This window comes from Chiloscyllium plagiosum, chromosome 5 (genome assembly GCF_004010195.1).
Source record: "Chiloscyllium plagiosum isolate BGI_BamShark_2017 chromosome 5, ASM401019v2, whole genome shotgun sequence".
NCBI classification, from domain to species: Eukaryota; Metazoa; Chordata; class Chondrichthyes; order Orectolobiformes; family Hemiscylliidae; genus Chiloscyllium; species Chiloscyllium plagiosum.
Window position 1 is genome coordinate 39,254,517 of NC_057714.1, and position 20,832 is coordinate 39,275,348.

A 20,832-nucleotide genomic window follows, 5' to 3' on the forward strand; every position below is an offset into this window, starting at 1 on the left:
AATTAGGAAATTGAGCTGCAATACAGTCAATATCTTCTTCCAACTCATAAACATAGATAATTTTATCTGATACTCTAATTTCTCCCTCTTTATTTTTCTAGAGATATCCCTCGCTGTTCCTAAAACTTTCCTAATCTCCTGGCCTGACACTAATCTTCACAGCATTATACACCTCCTCTTTCAATTTTGTACCAGCCTTAATGTCCTAGCTACGAATGGATGATGTACTGCATCGCTGTGATAGATTGGGTTCCTTTCTAGTAGGACAACAGTTTACAGAGGAACCTCAATTATCCGAATATCAATTATCTGAATTTCGGATTATCTGATGAATATCTCAAGGTCTCGATAGAAATATTACAGCAAAGAGGTGTTTCAACACTGATCGCATCTTTTGTTTACCATGATTAAAAATGAACTTGGCTTACTGAAATGCTGCCGAGAACAGTCTGGTGCAGTGATGGGAGCCCAGGCACCGTCTGCAAATGATTGACCACCCACCCTCTCTCTCTCCCCACACACCTTTCCTGGAGTTCTACACAGGTGTGTACCTTAAACCCACCTTCCTCAGATAATCTCTCGAACATTGGGCAAAGGTGGAACCTGTCAAAACGTTGTAGTAAAAAGTTGTGTGTGTGTGCGCGTATGTGTGTATGTATTCTTTTGAGACTCACCCACCCCCCAAAGGCAGCAGCTGTCTGACTGTTGGTGTCCAGTTCTGCTGTCGCAGAGAAGGGGGGAGTGTTGGACAGGGTTGGGGAGTAGATGGGTGGATGGGGTCGGATGAGGGGGTAAGCTGTGCTGCCGCCTAGTTCCCTGAATGGGGAGCAGACTTGGCAAGTGCTCGCTGTGTGAATCCCATTGAACTGATGGGGGAGGGGGGTTGCGGGTGTGCGGGAGGCTACAGCAATGCTGCAGGTCCCTTACACACGAGTGTGTCTGCTCAGAAACAAACTCTGAGACAGAGAGAGGGAGCAAGGCAGGCAGAGCGAGGAAAAAGGAAACTTAAGAAAACTCCGAGCCCCAGAGGAGAGGCATTGAATCAATTAACCGAATAATCAATTATCCGAATGAAATACTGACCTCCCATCTCATTCGGATAATCGATGGTCCTCTCCGTGACATTTGCAATATTTTTTTAATGACCAGTATTTTTTTACAAAATATAAATTATTTCTTTTAAAATGATTTACAATCTAGAGTAAAAAAAATTAAAAATTCTTAGTGGGTGTAGAACATAATTGTCAGAGGTAAATTGGAATTACAAATTGGCAGACAAAAATATAAATATGCAATTGGAAGTCTACAAAGGAGGGTTTACTCTGAGTACAATTGGGATGCATTTTCCAGGGAGAGAAGATAAAACAAACAGAGCCAGGGCTACCTTGATGAAGAAACAAATAGAGTATATGTTGAAGCCATTAGCAATCACTGGTTGATAACAAATGCGAGACTCAGGTTGGATATGGAAATTTCATAGTCAATGTGAAAGAGTGTGTGGCAAACAGCAACTAGGAGAACACAATGGTTTAACACAAAGGTTAAACCAAAAATTTTTCATAGGCGTAAAAAAGGTGAAATTGGAATAGGTAGAGATGTGGTGCCCTTGGGATTCAGAATCAAAAATGGCATCTACACATGGAGTTCCAGGATATGGTACAGGTGCTAAATGACAACAGTGCATCTATCTTCATCAAGGTAGATGCTACCAAGGTCGTATTGAAAGTAAAATAAGTTGACACCCTGAATAAACTAATATTTGATTTTAATAGAACGGCGGCTACACTTAAAGTGTTCAACCACCACGACTGGGCAGAATGCAATTGAGCTTAATGAAGGAATTAAAGGTCAAAATTTGCATAATCTTCCAATTTCACTTCAATGCAGGAGTTTTTCCAAAGAACTGGATAATTATAAATGTTACCAACTTCTTCAAAGAAGGTCTAAGGATAAACCCAGCAATTTCAGGTCAGTCACTTTAATATCAATGATGGGAAGTTTTAGAAAAGACAACCTGGGACAAAATGAATGGTATCCCACATCAGATGTCACATGACACCAGGTTATAGTCCAACAGGTTTATTTGAAATCACAAGCTTTTGGAATGCTGCTCTTTCATCAGGTAAAGGAGCTTCATCTGATGAAGGAGCAGTGCTCTGAAAGCTTTTGATCTCAAATAAACCTGTTGGACTATAACCTGGTGTCATCTAAATTCTGACTTTGTCCACCCCAGTCCAACACTGGTACCTTCACATCAAGGTATCCCAAATAAGAGCAGATTAGTTAGGCATGGTGGCTTAGTGGTTAGCACTGCTGCCTCACAGAGCCGGGGACCTGGGGTTCAATTCCAGCCTCAGGCAACTGTCTGTGTGGAGTTTGCACATTCTCCCAGTGTCTGTGTGGGGGTGCTCTGGTTTCCTCCCAAAGTGCAGGTTAGGTGAATTAGCCATTCCAAATTGCCTGTAGCGTTAGGGGCATTAGTCAGGGGTAAATGTAGGAGAATTGTTCTGGGTGGGTTGCTCTTCAGAGGGTTGATGTGGACTTGTTGGGCCTAGACCTGTTTTCACACTGTAGGGGAATCTTATCTCATCTGAAATGTTAATATGGGTTTGTTAAATGCAAATTGTGTTTAATCAACTTGAAAAGTTTGATGAAATAACAAAGAGCACTAATAGATATGGCTTTTGTTAGACTTTCAAAAGGCATTTATTAAAGAACCACATGATAGGTTTTTTTAGGTGAAGCCCAAAGAATGAAAGGGATTGTGGCAAGATAAACATGAAGTTGGCTGAACATAGTGTTGCTGTTGCTTTTTTGGACCTCGGTAAGTGGGAATCCCCCAAGGATCAGTATCAGCACCATTGACTTTCACGGATTAATGACTTGGTATCTACGGGGCACAATTGCAGAATGACTCAGAATGTCCTCCAATTGCTGTTTGCTGCCAGTAAGCGGTGGACCCCACAATTAGCACTGTTGGCACCCCTATCTCCAGGACCCTAATAGTGGAAGCAAGAAATGGATGTGGTTATACATGAAGCTGACAGCATTAACAGGATGTAGGTGGGTGCTGAATGCAGTACTAGTGGGATGGGGAGCATTCTGCAAGGAACACAGGCATTTGCTCTCATGGGGTTAGTAGGAGGGTGGTGCGACGGATAGATCCCACTTAGTTTGGGATTGATGCACCCCAGTCTTCATGGAAAGTCCTACACCCGCTTTGAGGGGGGCAGAACAAAACGTCATGGAGGTACTTCTAGGCCCCAGCAGGTGTAGCAAGAGGACCATACTCCACATGGACACACCAAGGAAGGGCACAAAAGAAGCACAACACAGAAGGGGCCCCCAAATAAAGAATAGCCTATCCCATGGAGTCAATCTAGCAGGCATGGTTCAATGATCTGCAGGTGCACAAGGAACACGGTCAGTGCAGACCAAGGTTCTTCAGGGAAGCCATCACCTAGTTTTGTGTCATAATTCAGGATGAAGTAGAACCATAAGGTTTAGTGGACACTTAATGCACATGAATATCTCCATGCCTCTCAGTATCTAAGCCTCCAGCTCACTCCAAGATCAATGGAGATTCAAGGTTTGTGAGAAGATTTGTAGCTCGGGTGCTCGTTGTTGTGGTTCTGTTCGCTGAGCTGGGCATTTGTGTTGCAGATGTTTCGTCCCCTGTCTAGGTGACATCCTCAGTGCTTGGGAGCCTCCTGTGAAGCACTTCTGTGTTGTTTCCTCTGGCATTTACAGTGGTTTGTCTCTGCCGCTTCCGGTTGTCAGTTCCAGCTGTCTGCTGCAGTGGCCGGTATATTGGGTCCAGGTCGATGTTTTTGTTGATAGAATCTGTGGATGAGTGCCATGCCTCTAGGAATTCCCTGGCTGTTCTCTATTTGGCTTGTCCTAGAATAGTAGTGTTGTCTCAGTCGAACTCATGTTGCTTGTCATCTGCGTGTGTGGCTACTAAGGATAGCTGGTCGTGTCGTTTCGTGGCTAGTTGGTGTTCATGGATACGGATTGTTAGCTGCCTTCCTGTTTGTCCTATGTAGTGTTTTGTGTAGTCCTTGCATGGGATTTTGTACACTACATTGGTTTTGCTCCTGCTGGGTATCGGATCCTTTGTCCTGGTGAGTTGTTGTCTGAGAGTGGCTGTTGGTTTGTGTACTGTTATGAGTCCTAGTGGTCGCAGTAGTCTGGCTGTCAGTTCAGAAATGTTCTTGACGCATGGTAACGTGGCTCGTCCTTTGGGTTATGGCATGTCCTCATTCTGTTGTCTTTCCCTTAGGCATCTGTTGATGAAATTGCGGGGGTATCCATTTTTGGCGAATACATTGTAGAGTTGTTCTTCTTCCTCTTTTTGCAGTTCTGGTGTGCTGCAGTGTGTTGTGACCCTTTTGAACAGTATCTTGATGCAACTTCTTGTGTGTGTATTGGGGTGGTTGCTTTCGTAGTTCAGGACTTGGTCTGTGTGTATGGATCTCCTGGTGAATTCTCCATTCAGTGTTCTCTGTACCATCATGTCTAGGAATGGGAGTTGGTTATCCTTTTCTTCCTCTCTAGTGAATCTGATTCCTGTGAGTGTGGCGTTGATGATCCGGTGTGTGTTTTCTATTTCTGTTCTTTTAATGACTACAAAGGTGTCATCCACATATCTGACCCAGAGTTTGGGTTGAATTTGCTGTAGGACTGTTTGTTCTAGTCTTTGCATTACAGCTTCTGCTATGAGTCCAGAGATGGGTGAGCCCATGGGTGTGCCCTTGATTTGTTCATGTATTTGGTTGTTGAACATGAAGTGTGTTGTGAGGCACAGGTCCAGTAGTTTGAGTATGCAGTCTTTGTTGATACGTTCCCAGTCTTGTTGTCTGTTCTTGCAAGGACTGCAATCCTATGCAAGGACTGCACAAAACACTACATAGAACAAACAGAAGACAGCTAACGATCCGTATCCATGAACACCAACTAGCCACGAAACGACACGACCAGCTATCCTTAGTAGCCACACACGCAGATGACAAGCAACATGAGTTCGACTGAGACAACACTACTATTATAGGACAAGCCAAACAGAGAACAGCCAGGGAATTCCTAGAAGCATGGCACTCATCCACAGATTCTATCAACAAACACATCGACCTGGACCCAATATATCGGCCACTGCAGCGGACAGCTGGAACTGACAACCGGAAGCGGCAGAGACAAACCACTATAAATGCCAGAGGAAACAACACAGAAATGTTTCACAGGAGGCTCCCAAGCACTGAGGAGGTCACCTAAACAGGGGACGAAACGTCTGCAACACAAATGCCCAGCTCGGCGAACAGAACCACATCAATGGAGATTTTTGTGGGCTCTTCCAGGCTGCAAACCATTGCAACAAGGAGGAGATGACTAATGCTAGGCTAAAGTGAGCCACTAATTACTGCATGAGCAAACTGACCAAGGCAGTCAGGTGAGGAGAGTTATTGGTTTGGGGTGATCATTGGATTCCCTTGTGTGCAAGCACATGGTCATCAGACAAGGCAGCAGCCTTCATCAACAAGGAGTGTTTCCATCCCATCTGTGTATAATTGATTGATGGCCATCAAAAATGGATCTTTCAGCAGTATGCATGGATTCCTGGGAAGCACCTATAACATCCATATACCAAGTAGCCCTGGCTGCCAAAGCTGATGTGGCACCAGCCTCTGTTCTTCATCTACAGAGATGAATTCAGGGATGAATTCTTGGAGACATGACTATTCACACATATGAGGAAAGCTTGCATTGAAAGAGAAGAGGTATAATACCTGACACAGACTGCCTGAGCAATTATCAGGCTATTGGACTGCCAATGATGTGACTTGGGTATTGAGATTGATCTGGTGTAGTTCTTCAGTATGCCCCAGCAGATTATACTTGTATACCTGGTGCTGCATAGTAGGGAATTCTTGACTAAAGGAGAGAGTGGAGAGCCCCACAATACAGGTTCTGTCTGTTCTGAACACTCAGCTACAGATCATGACTTACAAGTTGACCTTCGTAACTTCAAACATTCTTCCAAAAAGCTGGAGTCAGTTTCGACACCAAGAATGTAATATGTCAAGCCAAACAGCAATAAGTAATGTAACTATAATATTAATAGATGTAGGAGCAGACGGAGGCCATTTAGCCCATCAATTCTTCTCTGCTATTCAATAAGATCATGGCTGATTTGATAATCCTCAACTTTTCCAAACAATCCTTGATTCCCTTATTGATTAAAAATTCTGTCTATCTCATGCCTGAATATGTTTAATGGCCCAGCTGCGACAGCCCTCTGGAGTAAAGAATTCCACAGGTTCATAAGTCTCTGAGAGCTGAAAGTCTTCCTCATTTCTGTCTAAAATGTGCAATCACTTATTCTGAGATTATGCTATCTGGTCCTGGACTCTCCCACAAGGGAAACAACCTTTCCCCACGAATCTTACATGTTTCAATAACGTTGTCTCTCATTCCAAATACCAATGTGTATAGGCTCAACATACTCAACATTTCCTTATACGACACTCCCTTTATACCTGATACCAGCCTATTTTAATTAATTTGCATTGGGGGGGGGGGGCGCACTGAAAACTGTATACTGCCTATGTGGAAGATGATTAAGCCAAACTGTACTTTTTTGGGTGGAGGAAGAATATTATTAGTATTTCATTCTATAAATGCAGTTTGCTACGGTGCCCAGGACATCTGTGCCAAACTAAAGTAAAATATATCACTTCCTAGCCATCTAACTGCACCAGCAGAGTAAGTGAAAAATGTACTGAATATATATTAAATTCTATTGGAAAGATTTGAGTGACTTTCTCCCTCTGAGTTATAATTTGCCAATAGACAGAAGATGGTAGTCTAGTGGTAGTATTGCAAGACTATTAGTCCAGAAACTTCAAATGGTTTTTGAATTCCGCTATGACAGAAGCTGGAATTTTAATTCAATTTAAAAAAATGAAGAATTAAGAATCTATTGATGACCATGAAACGATTGTCAGAAGAAACCATCTGGCTCAGTACTGGCCTACATGTGCCTCCACACTCACAGCAATATGATTTACTCTAAACTGCCCTCTAAAATGACCAAGCAAGCCACTCAGTTGTATCAATTGCTACAAAGTTTCAATAAATGAAACTGGACCTAGGCACCAGTAAAGACAATGGCAGAAACAGCCCTGTTGGCCCTGCAAAGTCCTTGTTAACATCTGGGGAGTTGTGCCAAAGTTGAGAGAGGTGTCTCACAGATTAGTTATGCAACAGCCTTACAGGCAACGTCCCAGTTACACAATCACCAGCAGGACAGACCCATCAGAGGTGGCAGCACAATGGTATACATTCAGGAGGGAGTTGCCCTGGGAGTACTCAACATGACTCCAGGCCTAGTGAAGTCTCGTGACTTCAGGTAAAACACGGGCAAGGAAACCTGTTGATTACCACATACCATACCACCCTCTCTCAGTTGAATCAGAATTTCTCCATGATGAACATTTGGAGGAAACCCTGAGGGCACTAATGTGCAAAATATGTTCTGGTTGGGAAATTTCAATGTTCACCACCTAGAATGGCTTGGTAGCAGCACCACTGGTCAATCTGGTTGGTTCCTAAAGGACATAACTGCTGGACTGGTTCTGTGGCAGGTAGTAAGGGAACCAACAAGACGGAAAAATATACTTGAACTCATCCTTACCAATCTACTGGCTGCAGATGCATCGGTCTATGACGTATCGGTAGGAGTGACCACCGCACTGTCCCTGTGGAAATGAAGTCTCCTGTCCTCATATTGAGAAGCATATGTTGAAGCTGCACTCATATAGGCAAATGGGGAATATTCCACCACACTCCTGACTTGTGCGCTGTGGTGGTGGACAGGCTTTGGGGAGTCAGGAGGTGAGTTACTCGCTTTGTATTCCTAGCCACTGACCTGCTTTTGTAGCCATTGCATTTATATAGTAAGTCCAATTGAGTTTCTTGTTAATGGCAATCCTGAGGATGTTGCTAATAGGGTATTCAGTGATGGTAACACTGATGAATATCAAGGGTCAGTGATTTGCTTGGAATGGTCTTTGCCTGGTATTTGTGTGGCACAAATGTTATTTGCCACTTGTCAGCTCGAACCTGGAAATAGTTCAAATCTTTGTGCATTTAGACATGGACTGATTCAGTATCTGAAGAGTTGCGAATTATGCTGAACATTGTGCAATCATTGGTGACCTCTAACCCCACCTCTGAACTTATGATGGAGGGAAGAACATTGATGAAGCAGCTGAAAATGATTGGGTTTCAGACACAACCCTGAGGAACTCTTGCACAGATGTCCATGAGCTGAGATGACTGACCTCCAACAACCACAACTATCTTCCAGATATTACACCAACCAGCAGAGAGTTTGTTTCTTGATTCCCATTGATTTAAGTTTTGCCAGGGTTCCTTGATATCAACTTGGTCGAATGCAGCTTTGATGTCAAGAGCTGCTATTCTCACCTCACTTCTGGAATTCAGTTCTTTTGTCTGTGTTTGGATCAAAGCTTTATTGAGGTCAGCAGCCAAGTGGCCCTGGTGGAACCCAAACTGGGTATCACTGAGCAGGTTATTGCTAAGCAGATGCTGTTTGATTGAACTGTTGATGACACCTTCCATCACTTTGCTGATGATTGAGATCAACTGATAGGTGGGAATTGGCTGGGTTGGAATTATCCTGCTTTTTGTCTACAGGACATACCTTTACAATTGTCCACATTGTTGGATAGATGGCAGTATTGTAAATGCATTAGAAGATATTGGCTAGGGGAGCGGCAGATTCTGGAACATAAGTACTATCGCTAGAATGTTGTCAGGATTCATATCCTTTGCAGTACCCAGTGATTTCAACAGTTTCTTGGTATCATGTGGAGTGAATCAAATTGACTGAAGATTGTTATCTATGATACTAGGCACTACTGTAGGAGGCAGAGATGGATCATCCACTTGGCACTTCTGGCTGAAAATTGGTGCAAATGTTTCAGCCTTATCTTTTGCACTGATGTGTTGAACTCTTCCATCATTAAGGTGGGGATATTTGTGGAGCCGTCTCCTCCAGGAAACTTGTTTAGTTGTCCACCACCATTCACAGCTGGATGTAGTAGGACTGGAGAGCTTATATCTGATCCGTTAGTTATGAGATTGCTTAGCTCTGTCTATCACTCACTGCATATGCTATTTGCCACAAAGTAATCCTGTTTGGTAGCTTCACCAGATTGACATCTCACTTTTAGATATGCTTCTGGCATGCCCTCTTGCACTCTCCATTGAACCAGGGTTGACCCCTAGCTTGATGGTAATGGTTGAGTGGAAGATATGTTTGACCAAAAGGTTACAGATTGTTCTGGTGTACAATTCGACTGTTGTTGATGGTCCACAACATTTCCCGGATGCTAGGTATTGAGTTGCTAGATCTGTTTGAAATCTAACCCATTTAGCACCATGATGGTGCCACATAATGGATCCTATATTAATGCCCAGTTAAAGAGCCACATCCTGCCAGCACTGGTATTAATATAGTGACTGCCGTGATCTCACCATGCGAGGAACACAACAAATTAACCCATGCAGGGATTACTTCTTGGCTCCCAATGACTTCAAAGCTACCTCAAGGTCAATGGCACCAACACACTGTGGCCACACAAATAAAGAGAGCATCAAAAGTAGACTCCAGACAGTCTCCCAAATTGCTGGCCAATCAAAAATATAGAAATAAGAAAGAGATGACATCCCTGGAGACAAACGATAGAACATCAGACAATCATTGAAATTACAGGACAATCCCATACAAACCACCATCCCACAACACCCATCATTATTAGCGTCGACCACTGGGTTAGTGTCACTTCACCAGTGACTACCTCCCTGTGGTCGTGCAGCTCTCGCAGGTCAGTACTTTCATCACTAGGTCCTGAATTGCAGATAACATGGTGGGCTTTCCCTAAAACAGTGACCTGGAGTGCTCACTTACTTTCCAGTTGAGACTCTCATCACCTCCAATCATGACCGTTCAAAAGGTGTAATTAATTAAACAACACAATAACTGCAAAGTTGCTGTTGGGTAGACTGTAGGATTCTATTATGTCTAATATTACTTCTTAGAAAATACATAATATCAGCCACTTGAGGTACTTTGTGTAACAGACTTAGGTATTAAGCAAATAGGGCTGAACCTTATTTTTTTTGACTGAGTCGAAATTGTGTGTTTTTAGAAGGATTCTTCATCATGAGGCCTAATGGGTTTCTTTGCCTTATCTTACCAAATCCACCTCATTAATTGTCTATCCCATCCTTATCATTCCTCATTTTTGTCCCATCTTACCATTCCCATTTCCTGTACAACTTGCCACTCAGTAGATTCCACTAGCAACCCTCACATATGCTCCATTTTTAAAAACCTGCTGTGCTACCATAAAAACACTCAGTCCAGAGTTGCTTCGAATGTTCCTGACATTTGCCCTGGAGGAAATCCGCACCTCACTTTATGGTCAGGGTCATACAGTGCTGCTGAACCAGGTTGTGAATAGGAGGAATCTCCTTTTCTCCAAGACTAACAGTGAAAGTCATGACACTAGGTCACCGTCATTAGCCTGGTCTGAGGATACAACTCAGTTGAAAGCACCCTCAGCCATCTGCAGGAATGTCGAGAGCAATAGGAAGAAGGTTAATGACCGTCAGAGTCAGTTCTACTATCTTCTCTCTATACCACACATTTACTCTATTTCTGTTTCTGTATCCATCTCCCACCAAGGTTCATTCTCAACGATTCTCACTATTGCATGCAACATCTTCCCATACTTGTTGTGGCGCTTCACAGTCCCCGAGACGTACTATCTGCTTGGGACAACTCCCCATCTTTACAGAAAGTATCAGCTGCGTCACCCACTTTCATCTCCTGTAAAACTTCGATAATTAGCAACTGCAGATGATAGAGTGTGTATTTTTGTTTCTTTTTCATGAAAAGGGAGATGTTTAGAGAAAAGCAATTGTACTTGTTGTTCCAGCTGGCTTGTCATAGTCATAGAGTCATAAAGATATACAAGATGGAAACAGACCCTTCGGTCCAACCTGTCCACGTGGACCAGATAACCCAACCTAATCTAGTCCCACCTGCCAGCACCCGGCCCATATCCCTCCAAACCCTTCCTATTCATATACCCATCCAGATGCCTTTTAAATGTTGCAATTGTACCAGCCTCCACCACTTCTTCTGACAGCTCATTCCATACATGCACCACCCTCTGCGTGAAAAAGTTTCCCCTTAGGTCTCTTTTATATCTTTCCCCTCTCACCCTAAACCTAAGACTTCTAGTTCTGGACTCCCCCACCCCAGGGAAAATACTTTATTTATCCTATCCATGCCTCTCATAATTTTGTAACCCTTTATAAGGTCACCCACCAAGCTCTGACGCTCGAGAGAAAACAGCCCCAGCTTGTTCAGCCTCTCCCTATAGCTCAAATCCTCCAACCCTGGCAACATCCTTGTAAATCTTTTCTGATCCCTTTCAAGTTTCACAACATCTTTCTGATAAGAAGGAGACCAGAATTGCATGCAATAATCAATGTCTAATCAATGTCCTGTACAGCCTCAACACGACCTCCCAACTCCTGTACTCAATACTCTGACCAATAAAGGAAAGCATATCAAATGCCTTCTTCGCTATCCTATCTACCTGTGACTCCACTTTCAAAGAGCTATGAATCTGCCCTCCAAGGTCTCTTTGTTCAGCAACACTTCCTCGGAACTCACCCTTAAGTGTAGAAGTACTGCTAAGATTTGCTTTCCCAAAATGCAGCACCTCATATTTATCTAAATTAAACTCCATCTGCCACTTCTCAGCCCATCTGATCAAGATCCCGTTGTAATCTGAGGTAATCTTCTTTGCTGTCCACTACACCTCCAATTTTGGTGTCACCTACAAACTTACAAACTGTACCGCTTATGCTCACATCCAAATCATTTATATAAATGATACAAAATAGTGGACCCAGCACCGATCCTTGTCGCACTCCACTGGTCACAGGCCTCCAGTTTGAAAGACAACCCTCCACCACTACTCTGTGTCTTCTACCAGTTATCTCTGCCTGGAACATGCTGCCATAGATGGGGGTGGCAGCAATTACAATAGCAATGTTTAAGAAGCATTTTGACAAGAGGAATACAGAGGACAGCATCGTGGCAAAAAGTGGGCCAAAAGGCCTGTTCTTCTTTGTGTGCAGTCTGTGGCAGCCATTAAAACAAACCTCTTATAACACAGTCCTGCTCGGTGCAATCAAGTTTAGATTAGATTCCCTATAGCGTGGAAACAGGCCATTTGGCCCAACAAGTCCATACCGACACTCCGAAGAGTAGCCCACCCAGACCCATTTCCTAATGCACCTAACACTATGGGCAATTTAGAATGACCAATTCACCTGACCTCCATATCTTTGGACTGTGGGAGGAAACCTGAGCACCTGGAGGAAACCCACGCACTCACGGGGAGAATGTGCAAACTCCACTCAGACAGGCACCCAAGGCTGGAATCAAACCTAGGTCCCTGGTAGCTGTGAGGCAGCAGTGCTAACCACTGAGCAACCGTGCCTTTATTGAAATATTGTTTACTAAACATTTGCTGGGAAATTGAAACAGAGCACCGTTCCCTTCTACAGTAAATGGAATCAGAGTACCAAATCACAGGTAAGTCCATTGCTCTAGATCTTAGTACTCCATCCTCTCCACTTTGCTACCTACCAACTATCTTTCAAAATATTCCCTTTTTGTCTGCGCCTTTGATTTGCATTCTATTCACCTCTTTTCATCCCTTTATGTCCCTTCAATATACTGCTTTCCATCCTTATACGAGTCATTCCGCGTGTGCTGGATTGTTTGTGCAGGGGGCTATTACTTACGAGGTCGTTTAATGAGTCCGTCTGCTAACTCCTAGCACCCCAGTGCAGAGAGCAGCTAAAGGGAATGTGAGGTGGCCCCCAGTTGCTGTGGAACGGAAACAGCTGAGTGACAGGCTGCTGGAATGCTACGTGTTCTCCGGGCATTGTTGACGCGGGCGTGCGTCAGAGACACACCTGAGCGGCGCGTTGAACGCTTGGAGCCTGCAGCATCAGCTGCTGCTTCCTGTCCCTACAGCCCACTCAACACAGGTATCAGCAACATCTGGTAGGTGGGAACCCCATCCCTCCCGACCAATTGAAGTATTGTTGCTGGGGGGGAAATTCGATACGTTATTTAAAGCACGCTGCAGAGAAAACAAAACAAATAGGGATTGACGTTTTATTATTGTCGTGTTCTCGATCAGCGCATCTGCGGGAAGACTAAGCTAAACAAGGCGCCGTTTCTCTTGTACAGAACCGAATTAATTTCGACACCAGACTGCAGGTTCTGTAGCTTTGTCATTTCTTGCTGCTTTGTGTCTGTATGTTTGTTGCAAACTGGGCGGCCGTTGGTCTTCCATATGGAAAGGTGGCCTAGAAGGATGCAAAGGAAGCAGTGTATTTCTAGGATGTGATGTTTTCCAACACCCGGCTGTGCTGCAAGATGGCAGAAGCTCACAGCGTTTCCTGCGTGATCTCTTGGATTTACTGAATAATGCTTGGCTCTTTTAGGGAGTATTTGGTAAGATATTGAAACATCGATCAGGATGTATTATAACCACTTGAGAAACTGCTGTCATATACAGTAAGTTTAATTGTTGCCTTTGAATAAAAGTCTTTACTAAATAATTTTAGGTACTTTTAGGAAGGAAAGTGAGTTAGTTTATTACGACTGTCATGCGCAAACAATATATGTATATTTGTAAACAAAATATTTCAAACCATTTTAGGGAAGAGAGAGGTTTTGTATTTAAATAAACATTTTGTATATAAATAACATTGCTATAATGACTTCTGTTCCTATTTGTTTGGAAATTAGAGCAGCCTGTCATTTCTGCATGGAAATGATGTAAAATGATTTGCTTTTTTAAAAAATGGGCAATCTTTAAATATGTTGTACCTGTCAGAGTAGAATCTTGGGCAAAGTATCAGCTTTGTTCTGATCTGTGTATAATATCCTACAAACAATTCATAGTAATCTGCACTATTTGGAAATGCATTTTTTAATCGGACAGTTGCCATACATTTGTGTGTTTTAATTTTAGTGACCTAGCCATTAGAATATATAATCTATTTCTCTTGAAACCATTGCATATCCATGCACTCTTTCCAGTTCAGATTCCAGTAACGCCACTGCTAATGTTAAGTACTTTTAATTATAGTGCGTCAAGTTAAATCTGGGCAAAGGAATTGGTAATGAAAATATATATTTTAGAAAAGAACAAACTGAAACTTTAAGATTGGATGTTATAATGCCCTGGTTCAATTATTACTCAGTCATGTAATCACATTTTAAATAAAGACTATACTAGGCCTTGACATCTCACATATAATTCTCAAAAATCAATTCACATTTTATTAAGACGCACCCAGGCTAGTTTGAAAACACCTTCCAAATCTGTGAGTTTTACCAGCTAAAAGGGCAAGGGAAGCAGATGCATGGGAATACAACCACCAGTAAGTGCCTTCCAAACCACACTCCATACTCACTTGGAAATATAGAATTATATCACCGTTCCCTTTCTGTCACAGATTCAAATTCATGTAACTCCCTTCCTAACAGTACTGTGAGTGTGCCTACTCAACGTAGACATCAATAGCTCAAGAGGACAGTTCTCCAGGGCATTTTGGGGATAGGAAATAAAAGCTAGTGACACCCACATCCCACGAACAAGTTTATAAAAGAAGTTTTGTGTATGGCATGCATTTCTTGCCTTTCTTGTGATTTCTTGTGATCATAAACCTTTAGTTGTGTCTTGATGTCAATATAAAATTCTAGAAGAGCATCTAGCCTTCATACAAATTGTTGGTCACAGGTGCTTATGGCCTTTCAACGCTTCCAGCTGATGTTATCACCCAGTTAGGCCTGATGTTTTGCCCTTCCCTGAAGGATATTCAAAATAAGTCATTTCCCACTGTATTGTCTTTTTTTTAATGGTCGATGCTGCTGTCTCTGCTTATCATCTAATTCTTGTGATAGTCATGAATTTTATTAATTTGCCATCAGTAAGTTGACCTATGGATTATTACCTTGCAAATTCTGCTCCATTTCTAAGCAAGGATCTTCTTTCTTCATGAGTGTGAAAGATTAAACATACAAGACGTCAAGAGGTCTGTTATTTCCAAGCAGTCACTGATAGCTGGCGCTCTATTCACATTTTAATTGGATGGTGCCAATTTTTGTCTTGTCTGCTGGTTTTATTCATTTTTGCCTCGTTCCTCCATAGTTCACTGATGTTTTTCTTACCCAGTGATCTGTTAATTTACTAATTCTACTTGCGGCTAGTTCTCTATTAATTCACTGATGTTCCCTTTATTAATGTCTTGGCTTTTCTATTGCTGCAGTATTTCAATCATTCATTTGAAGTTGTATGTTGCTCTATTAACTTACTGATTTGTTCATTTGCTCATTGTTTCATGACTTCATTAATTCAGTACTGTCTGTTGCTTTGTTAATTTATTGATTTGTGCATTTTTCTCATACTACTTTATTTCACCATCTACAGTATATGCATCATTGATTTGGTGCATCTGTCATATGAATTATTGATTCAGTCTTAGCTGGTGCTGTATTCATTTATTAATGATTTGTGATTGCTCAGTCATGTTGCAACACTTATCAATAACATTTCATTGTTATGATTGATTGTTCATGTATGTTGTTTCTGTTGTTTGGGTTGTCCTGCTACAAATCTGTGGCTGTGTTTAAGGTGGCTGGAGAGGCCAAAAGGCAGTTTGTAGGTCCATTGGAATTGCTAGTTGAGTTTTTTTTTGGATGAATTGGATGCAGTACATTTTGTGCATGCTCTCGCCAATATTAGTTGATGATGTGAATGAAGAGGATACCTTCCCATCCAGCCTGTCTGTGCTTCTCATAGTTTTATACATCTCAATCGTGTCCCTCTTAGTCTCCTCCATTCCATGGAAAACAACCCCAATCTATCTTTATAACAAAAACTTCCAGCTCAGGCAGCATTCTGGTAAATCTCCAGTGCACCCTCCCCAATGCAATCACCATTCGACAACGCTTCACTCCAGAGCTTCATTCAGTACTCTAGCTGTGAACTAACTATCATTTTATATAGTTCCTGCATAATTTTGCTGCTCTTGAACTCCATGCCTCATCTAATAAATGCAAGTAACTGAGTGATTAGATAAGTTTGAAAACTCAGCATGGAAACTTTTAGTGCTGTATGAGAAATGCTCCTTCTTGTTCCTTTATAACATTAAAAAATAGCCAATCAACAAGTGATTCTTTACACAAGTATATAGGTACATCTATAAAGAATTTGTTTTTCCATTGTACTTGGTGATTTGTGACTTTGGCCTGTTTACAGCATTTTCCATTATATACACTCAAAATGTAAATTTGTTTAGAGTAAATATGTTTAATAAATGTGGATAATTAGTAAGATCTGACTACCTAAGAATAGAATAGCCTTTTTTAGAGTCATAGAGTCATAGAGATGTACAGCATGGAAACAGACCCTTTTGGTCCAATCTGTCCATGCCAACCAGATATCCCAACCCAATCTAGTCCCACTTGCCAGCACCCGGCCCAAATCCCTCCAAACCCTTCCTATTCATATACCCATCCAAATTTCCCTTAAATGTTGCAATTATACCAGCCTCCACCACATCCTCTGGCAGCTCATTCCATACACGTACCACCCTCTGCGTGAAAAAGTTGCCCCTTAGGTCTCTTTTATATCTTTTCCCTCTCACCCTAAACCTATGCTCTCTAGTTCTGGACTCCCTGAATGCAGGGAAAAGACTTTGTCTATTTATCCTATCCATGCCCCTATAAGGTCATCCCTCAGCCTCTGAAGCTCCAGGAAAAACAGCCCCAGCCTGTTCAGCCTCTCCCTGTAGCTCAGATCCTCCAACCCTGGCAACATCCTTGTAAATCTTTTCTGAACCCTTTCAAGTTTCACAACATCTTTCCGATAGGAAGGAGACCAGAATTGCTCGCAATATTCCAACAGTGGCCTCGCCAATGTCCTGCACACCGAATTGTCACCTCTTTGATGCCATGTTAGGTACAGGGTACCCAGGTACAGATACTTTTAAGTGTTTATAACAGAACTAAAAGAGTAATAAAAAGTCTAGCATAGGAATACAAAGTTTTACAAAGTGGTCAACTTACTTTTTATTCTTATTTTGGATTTTGAGTATCTTTAATAGTACTCAAATTATAGACCTTTTCAATGAGTCTGTGCACATAGGGCTTCAGAACACGAGGCCTCTCTGTGTCCATGCGATAGTCTCTGACCCCAGGACTCTCCTCCCAGGTTAGCCATGGCTTGCTCTGCTCTCGCTCCGGGCTCTGGGCTCCGGCCACGACTTGCTTCCAGGGCTTGCCTTCCGCGATGGCATGGTCTCTAACTCATTTCCTGCACAGGGCTGGTTTCAGGCTCCCTCCATTCTCTATTCCCTCTGGGTATGGTAGTTTAAGAAGTTTAAATGTTGTTGGAAAATCTGCAGAAAAGAGGGATAAAAGAGGAGAGAAAGCTAAAAGAAAAGTAGAATAGGCAAGTAGAGGAGCCCTGGCTGGAGCACCTTATTCTGCTGCAACCTTGAACCCTGGGTCAGCGTATTGGTGAAATAATAGCCAGGATAATGATGCATTTTTGCCAGTAAGGGAAAGGGGTTGGAATCATACCTCAGGTAGCCCTGAACGTGGCAGTGATGAGTTTAGACAGACCTCAGTCTGGCAGTAGAAAGCAACTTGACCTGTGCAATGGGAATCACAAATTGTTGAAGAGACATTAATATTCTGGAAGGATGAATAAATCCAATGGACGTGCTTTGATATTTTTTAAATGTCTGACTTTCTCTGTCAGGATCATGAAACTCAAATCTGTAAATACTTTAGCCATCTGAGGGGATAATTCCTTTTAGCTTAAATCACACCCATTTGTCTTTCTATTTGAAAGAAAGGGCTTTCATAGAAAAGAAAGCTGAAATTCAGTATTTTCCATATTTGAGAACTTTGATACGACAACAAAGCAATATATTATGAATTTTCATCACACTATAATTCTCAGTATTCTAATTACACAGTTTAGTTAACAACCCAGAGGGTTTAGGTGTCTTTATGGAATTATGTATAGAAGTTTGGTTTTATCAGAGAATAACCATGTGATTAGCTTTGATTGGGCTTTCATACAAGGGATACTTTAATTCAGTCTTGGAATTTGAATATCACCAACTCGGCCAGAATTTATTGCCTATTCTTTATTGGCTTTGAGGAGGTGTCTTGAATCACTTTTCTCCTTGGTGTGATGGTGTTTTAAAGGAAAGAATTCCACTCTTTCAATCAACTGACTGTTACAGAAGTGATTATAATTCCAAGTCAGGATGATGTGTGGGTTAGAGAGGTGCTTATACACAGCCTTGAATGTTGTGATATTTTTCTTGTTAGAGCAGCACTATGCTTCTGATGCATTACAAAATGTGTTCCATTCCTTAGCAATCCAGACTTCGCACTGAGCGCAGAAAAAAAAAGTACGTCAAGGTGATATGACACATCAGAATGAGGGCAAACTGTGCTACAAAATGTGGATTTAAAAATATCTGTAATTCTACAAATTTTATTGATAACTCATTTTAATACTTTGCCATATACCTACATAAGACTCATCTGAATATAAGCTATTTAAGGTTATATTTTTTCAATAATTATTTCTTCCAAAGTCCAGTGACTTTGAGTCAAAAATTTTCTGCCAGCTGGTAATTGGTTCGAACTTTGTATCTTGGAGGAAGAAGGAAGACATTGACTGTCTGGAAAAGTGGGTATAATTCATCTTTTGAGCTTTGTCTCTCTAATGAATGCAGTTGATTTGCCTTAGCATGACCACTAAAGTAACCATCTGGATGTTAATTCTTGTCCCCCTTATATGAAAAGCTGGCTGTATTTATGATCAAATTCAAAAAAAACCTCAAGCGCTCAAATGCATCTTTTCATGGAAAAGACAGATTCCATGACCACACTGAAAAGGCAGAAAGCTGCAGAGAAGCATTCTCAACTCCTCTAACTGGCAGAGGTTGTAGATTTCTGAAGTGTTGTCAACGGAACCGTAGTGAGCTCCTGAAGTTTATCTTATAGTACATATTGCTGCCACTGTGCATCAGTGTTGAAGGGAGTGAATGTGGAAGGTGGTGATAGGATGTCGGTCAAGCAGGATAGTTTGTCCTGGATGGGGTGGATGTTTTTGAATTGTGTTTGAGCCATACTCATCAGTCCAATGGAGAGTATTCCATCACACCGATGACCTATGCCTTGCAGATGACAGAGAGGTTTTGGGAGTCAGGAGGTGAGTTATTCACTGCAGAATTCTTAGCCTTTGATCTGTTCCTGGGGCCACAATATATTTGTGGCTGATCCAGTTCAGGTTCTGGTCAGTGGTAACTACTGGATGTTGATAGTAGGGGATTCAGTAAAGGTAATGCCATTGAATAACAAATGGTGATGGTTAGATTCATTTTTGTTAGTGTTATTACCTGGCACTGGAGTTCAAAATGTTATTTGCCATTTACCAGACTTTTTTGAAATCTTACTTCACTGCTGAGTTCTGTCCATGGTAGATACTGAATGAATTGGCACCTGAAGATGTACAGACGTGGTGGGTGAGTTGGCATGGGTTTGCATTAAGCTGACAGGTGAGTCTTATAGTGAGGATGCATAAGTTATAAGAAGTAAGAGTCAAATAGGGTGGTGGCATAAAAGTGATCTGGGTAAAAAGGCAAATAATTAAATGTAGCAACACAGGTTATCAAGACAAAAAGTGCAGAGCAAACATGGATTCATTTTAGATGGAATAGACTTCAAAACAATAGAAGTTGTGTTAAATGTGTACAAAAGTTTGGCTAGGCAACACTTAGAGTACTTTGCACTGATCTCCATAAAACAGAATTCACTTTAGTACAGGAGAAAGTGCCATAATGATAATACCAGAACAGGGGAATATAACGATCTGGAAGAAGACTGAGAAGGCTGAGGCTTATTTCTGTATATCTTTTCATTGAAGGGCGACCTGACAAAGCCCTTTCAACTTCTGAAGGGATTCAATAGTTCGGACACAGACAAAATCTTTCACTTTTTGGCGAGTCCAGAAGTAAATATAATGATGGAATCAAAGAAGGAACTTAAGAGAAATTTCTTTAGAAAACGGTGAAAATTTGGACTTTCTTTCCACATTCAGACAAACAGCCAAATGGAAACTCGATAAATGCATGAGGGATAAATAAGTAGATGGTTATGTTAAAAGGATGTGGTAACGTAAGACAGGCCAATCTTGTTTGAAGATTTAAAACAAGAACAAACACTCACTGCTCATTCCTGATGATGGGCTCTGGCCCGAAATGTCGATTTTCCTGCTCCTCGGAGCCTCAGTCTACTCAGTCTTCTCGGTCTCCTCCTCCTAACCTGCTATGCTTTTCCAGATCAACTCACTGATTTGTACCTTGTCGTTAATGGACAGGCTTTGGGAAAATAGTAGGTGAGTTACACAACACACATTTCATAGCCTCTAACCTGCAGCCAATATATTTTTATGGCTGATTGTTTAGTCTAATGGCAGCCCCCAGGATGTTGATAGTGTGAGTAAAGTTCTGTGCGAAATACGATTAGAATTGTTGCATTCGTTATGGAAACATTTGCATGTTATTTTGTGTTGTGAATAAGCAGATCTAGCCAGCTTTGAAAGCATTGCTGTGCCT

At 41.8% G+C, this 20,832-nt stretch overlaps 1 protein-coding gene across 9 annotated transcripts in view; it reads left to right on the forward strand.

The window, feature by feature from the left end:
• Positions 1-12,929: 12,929 nt before the first annotated feature.
• Positions 12,930-20,832, forward strand: part of ica1 (islet cell autoantigen 1) — a 135,600-nt gene continuing 127,697 nt past the window's right edge. The window contains exon 1 of one of the 9 annotated variants that reach the window (XM_043689871.1): positions 12,930-13,177. Coding sequence is in view for 1 of the 9 variants with exons in the window: in XM_043689875.1 (XP_043545810.1) it covers positions 13,607-13,633 (27 nt within the window). In the remaining 8 variants the exon portion in view is untranslated. The other 8 variants (XM_043689874.1, XM_043689868.1, XM_043689876.1 and 5 more) reach the window with 8 other exon arrangements.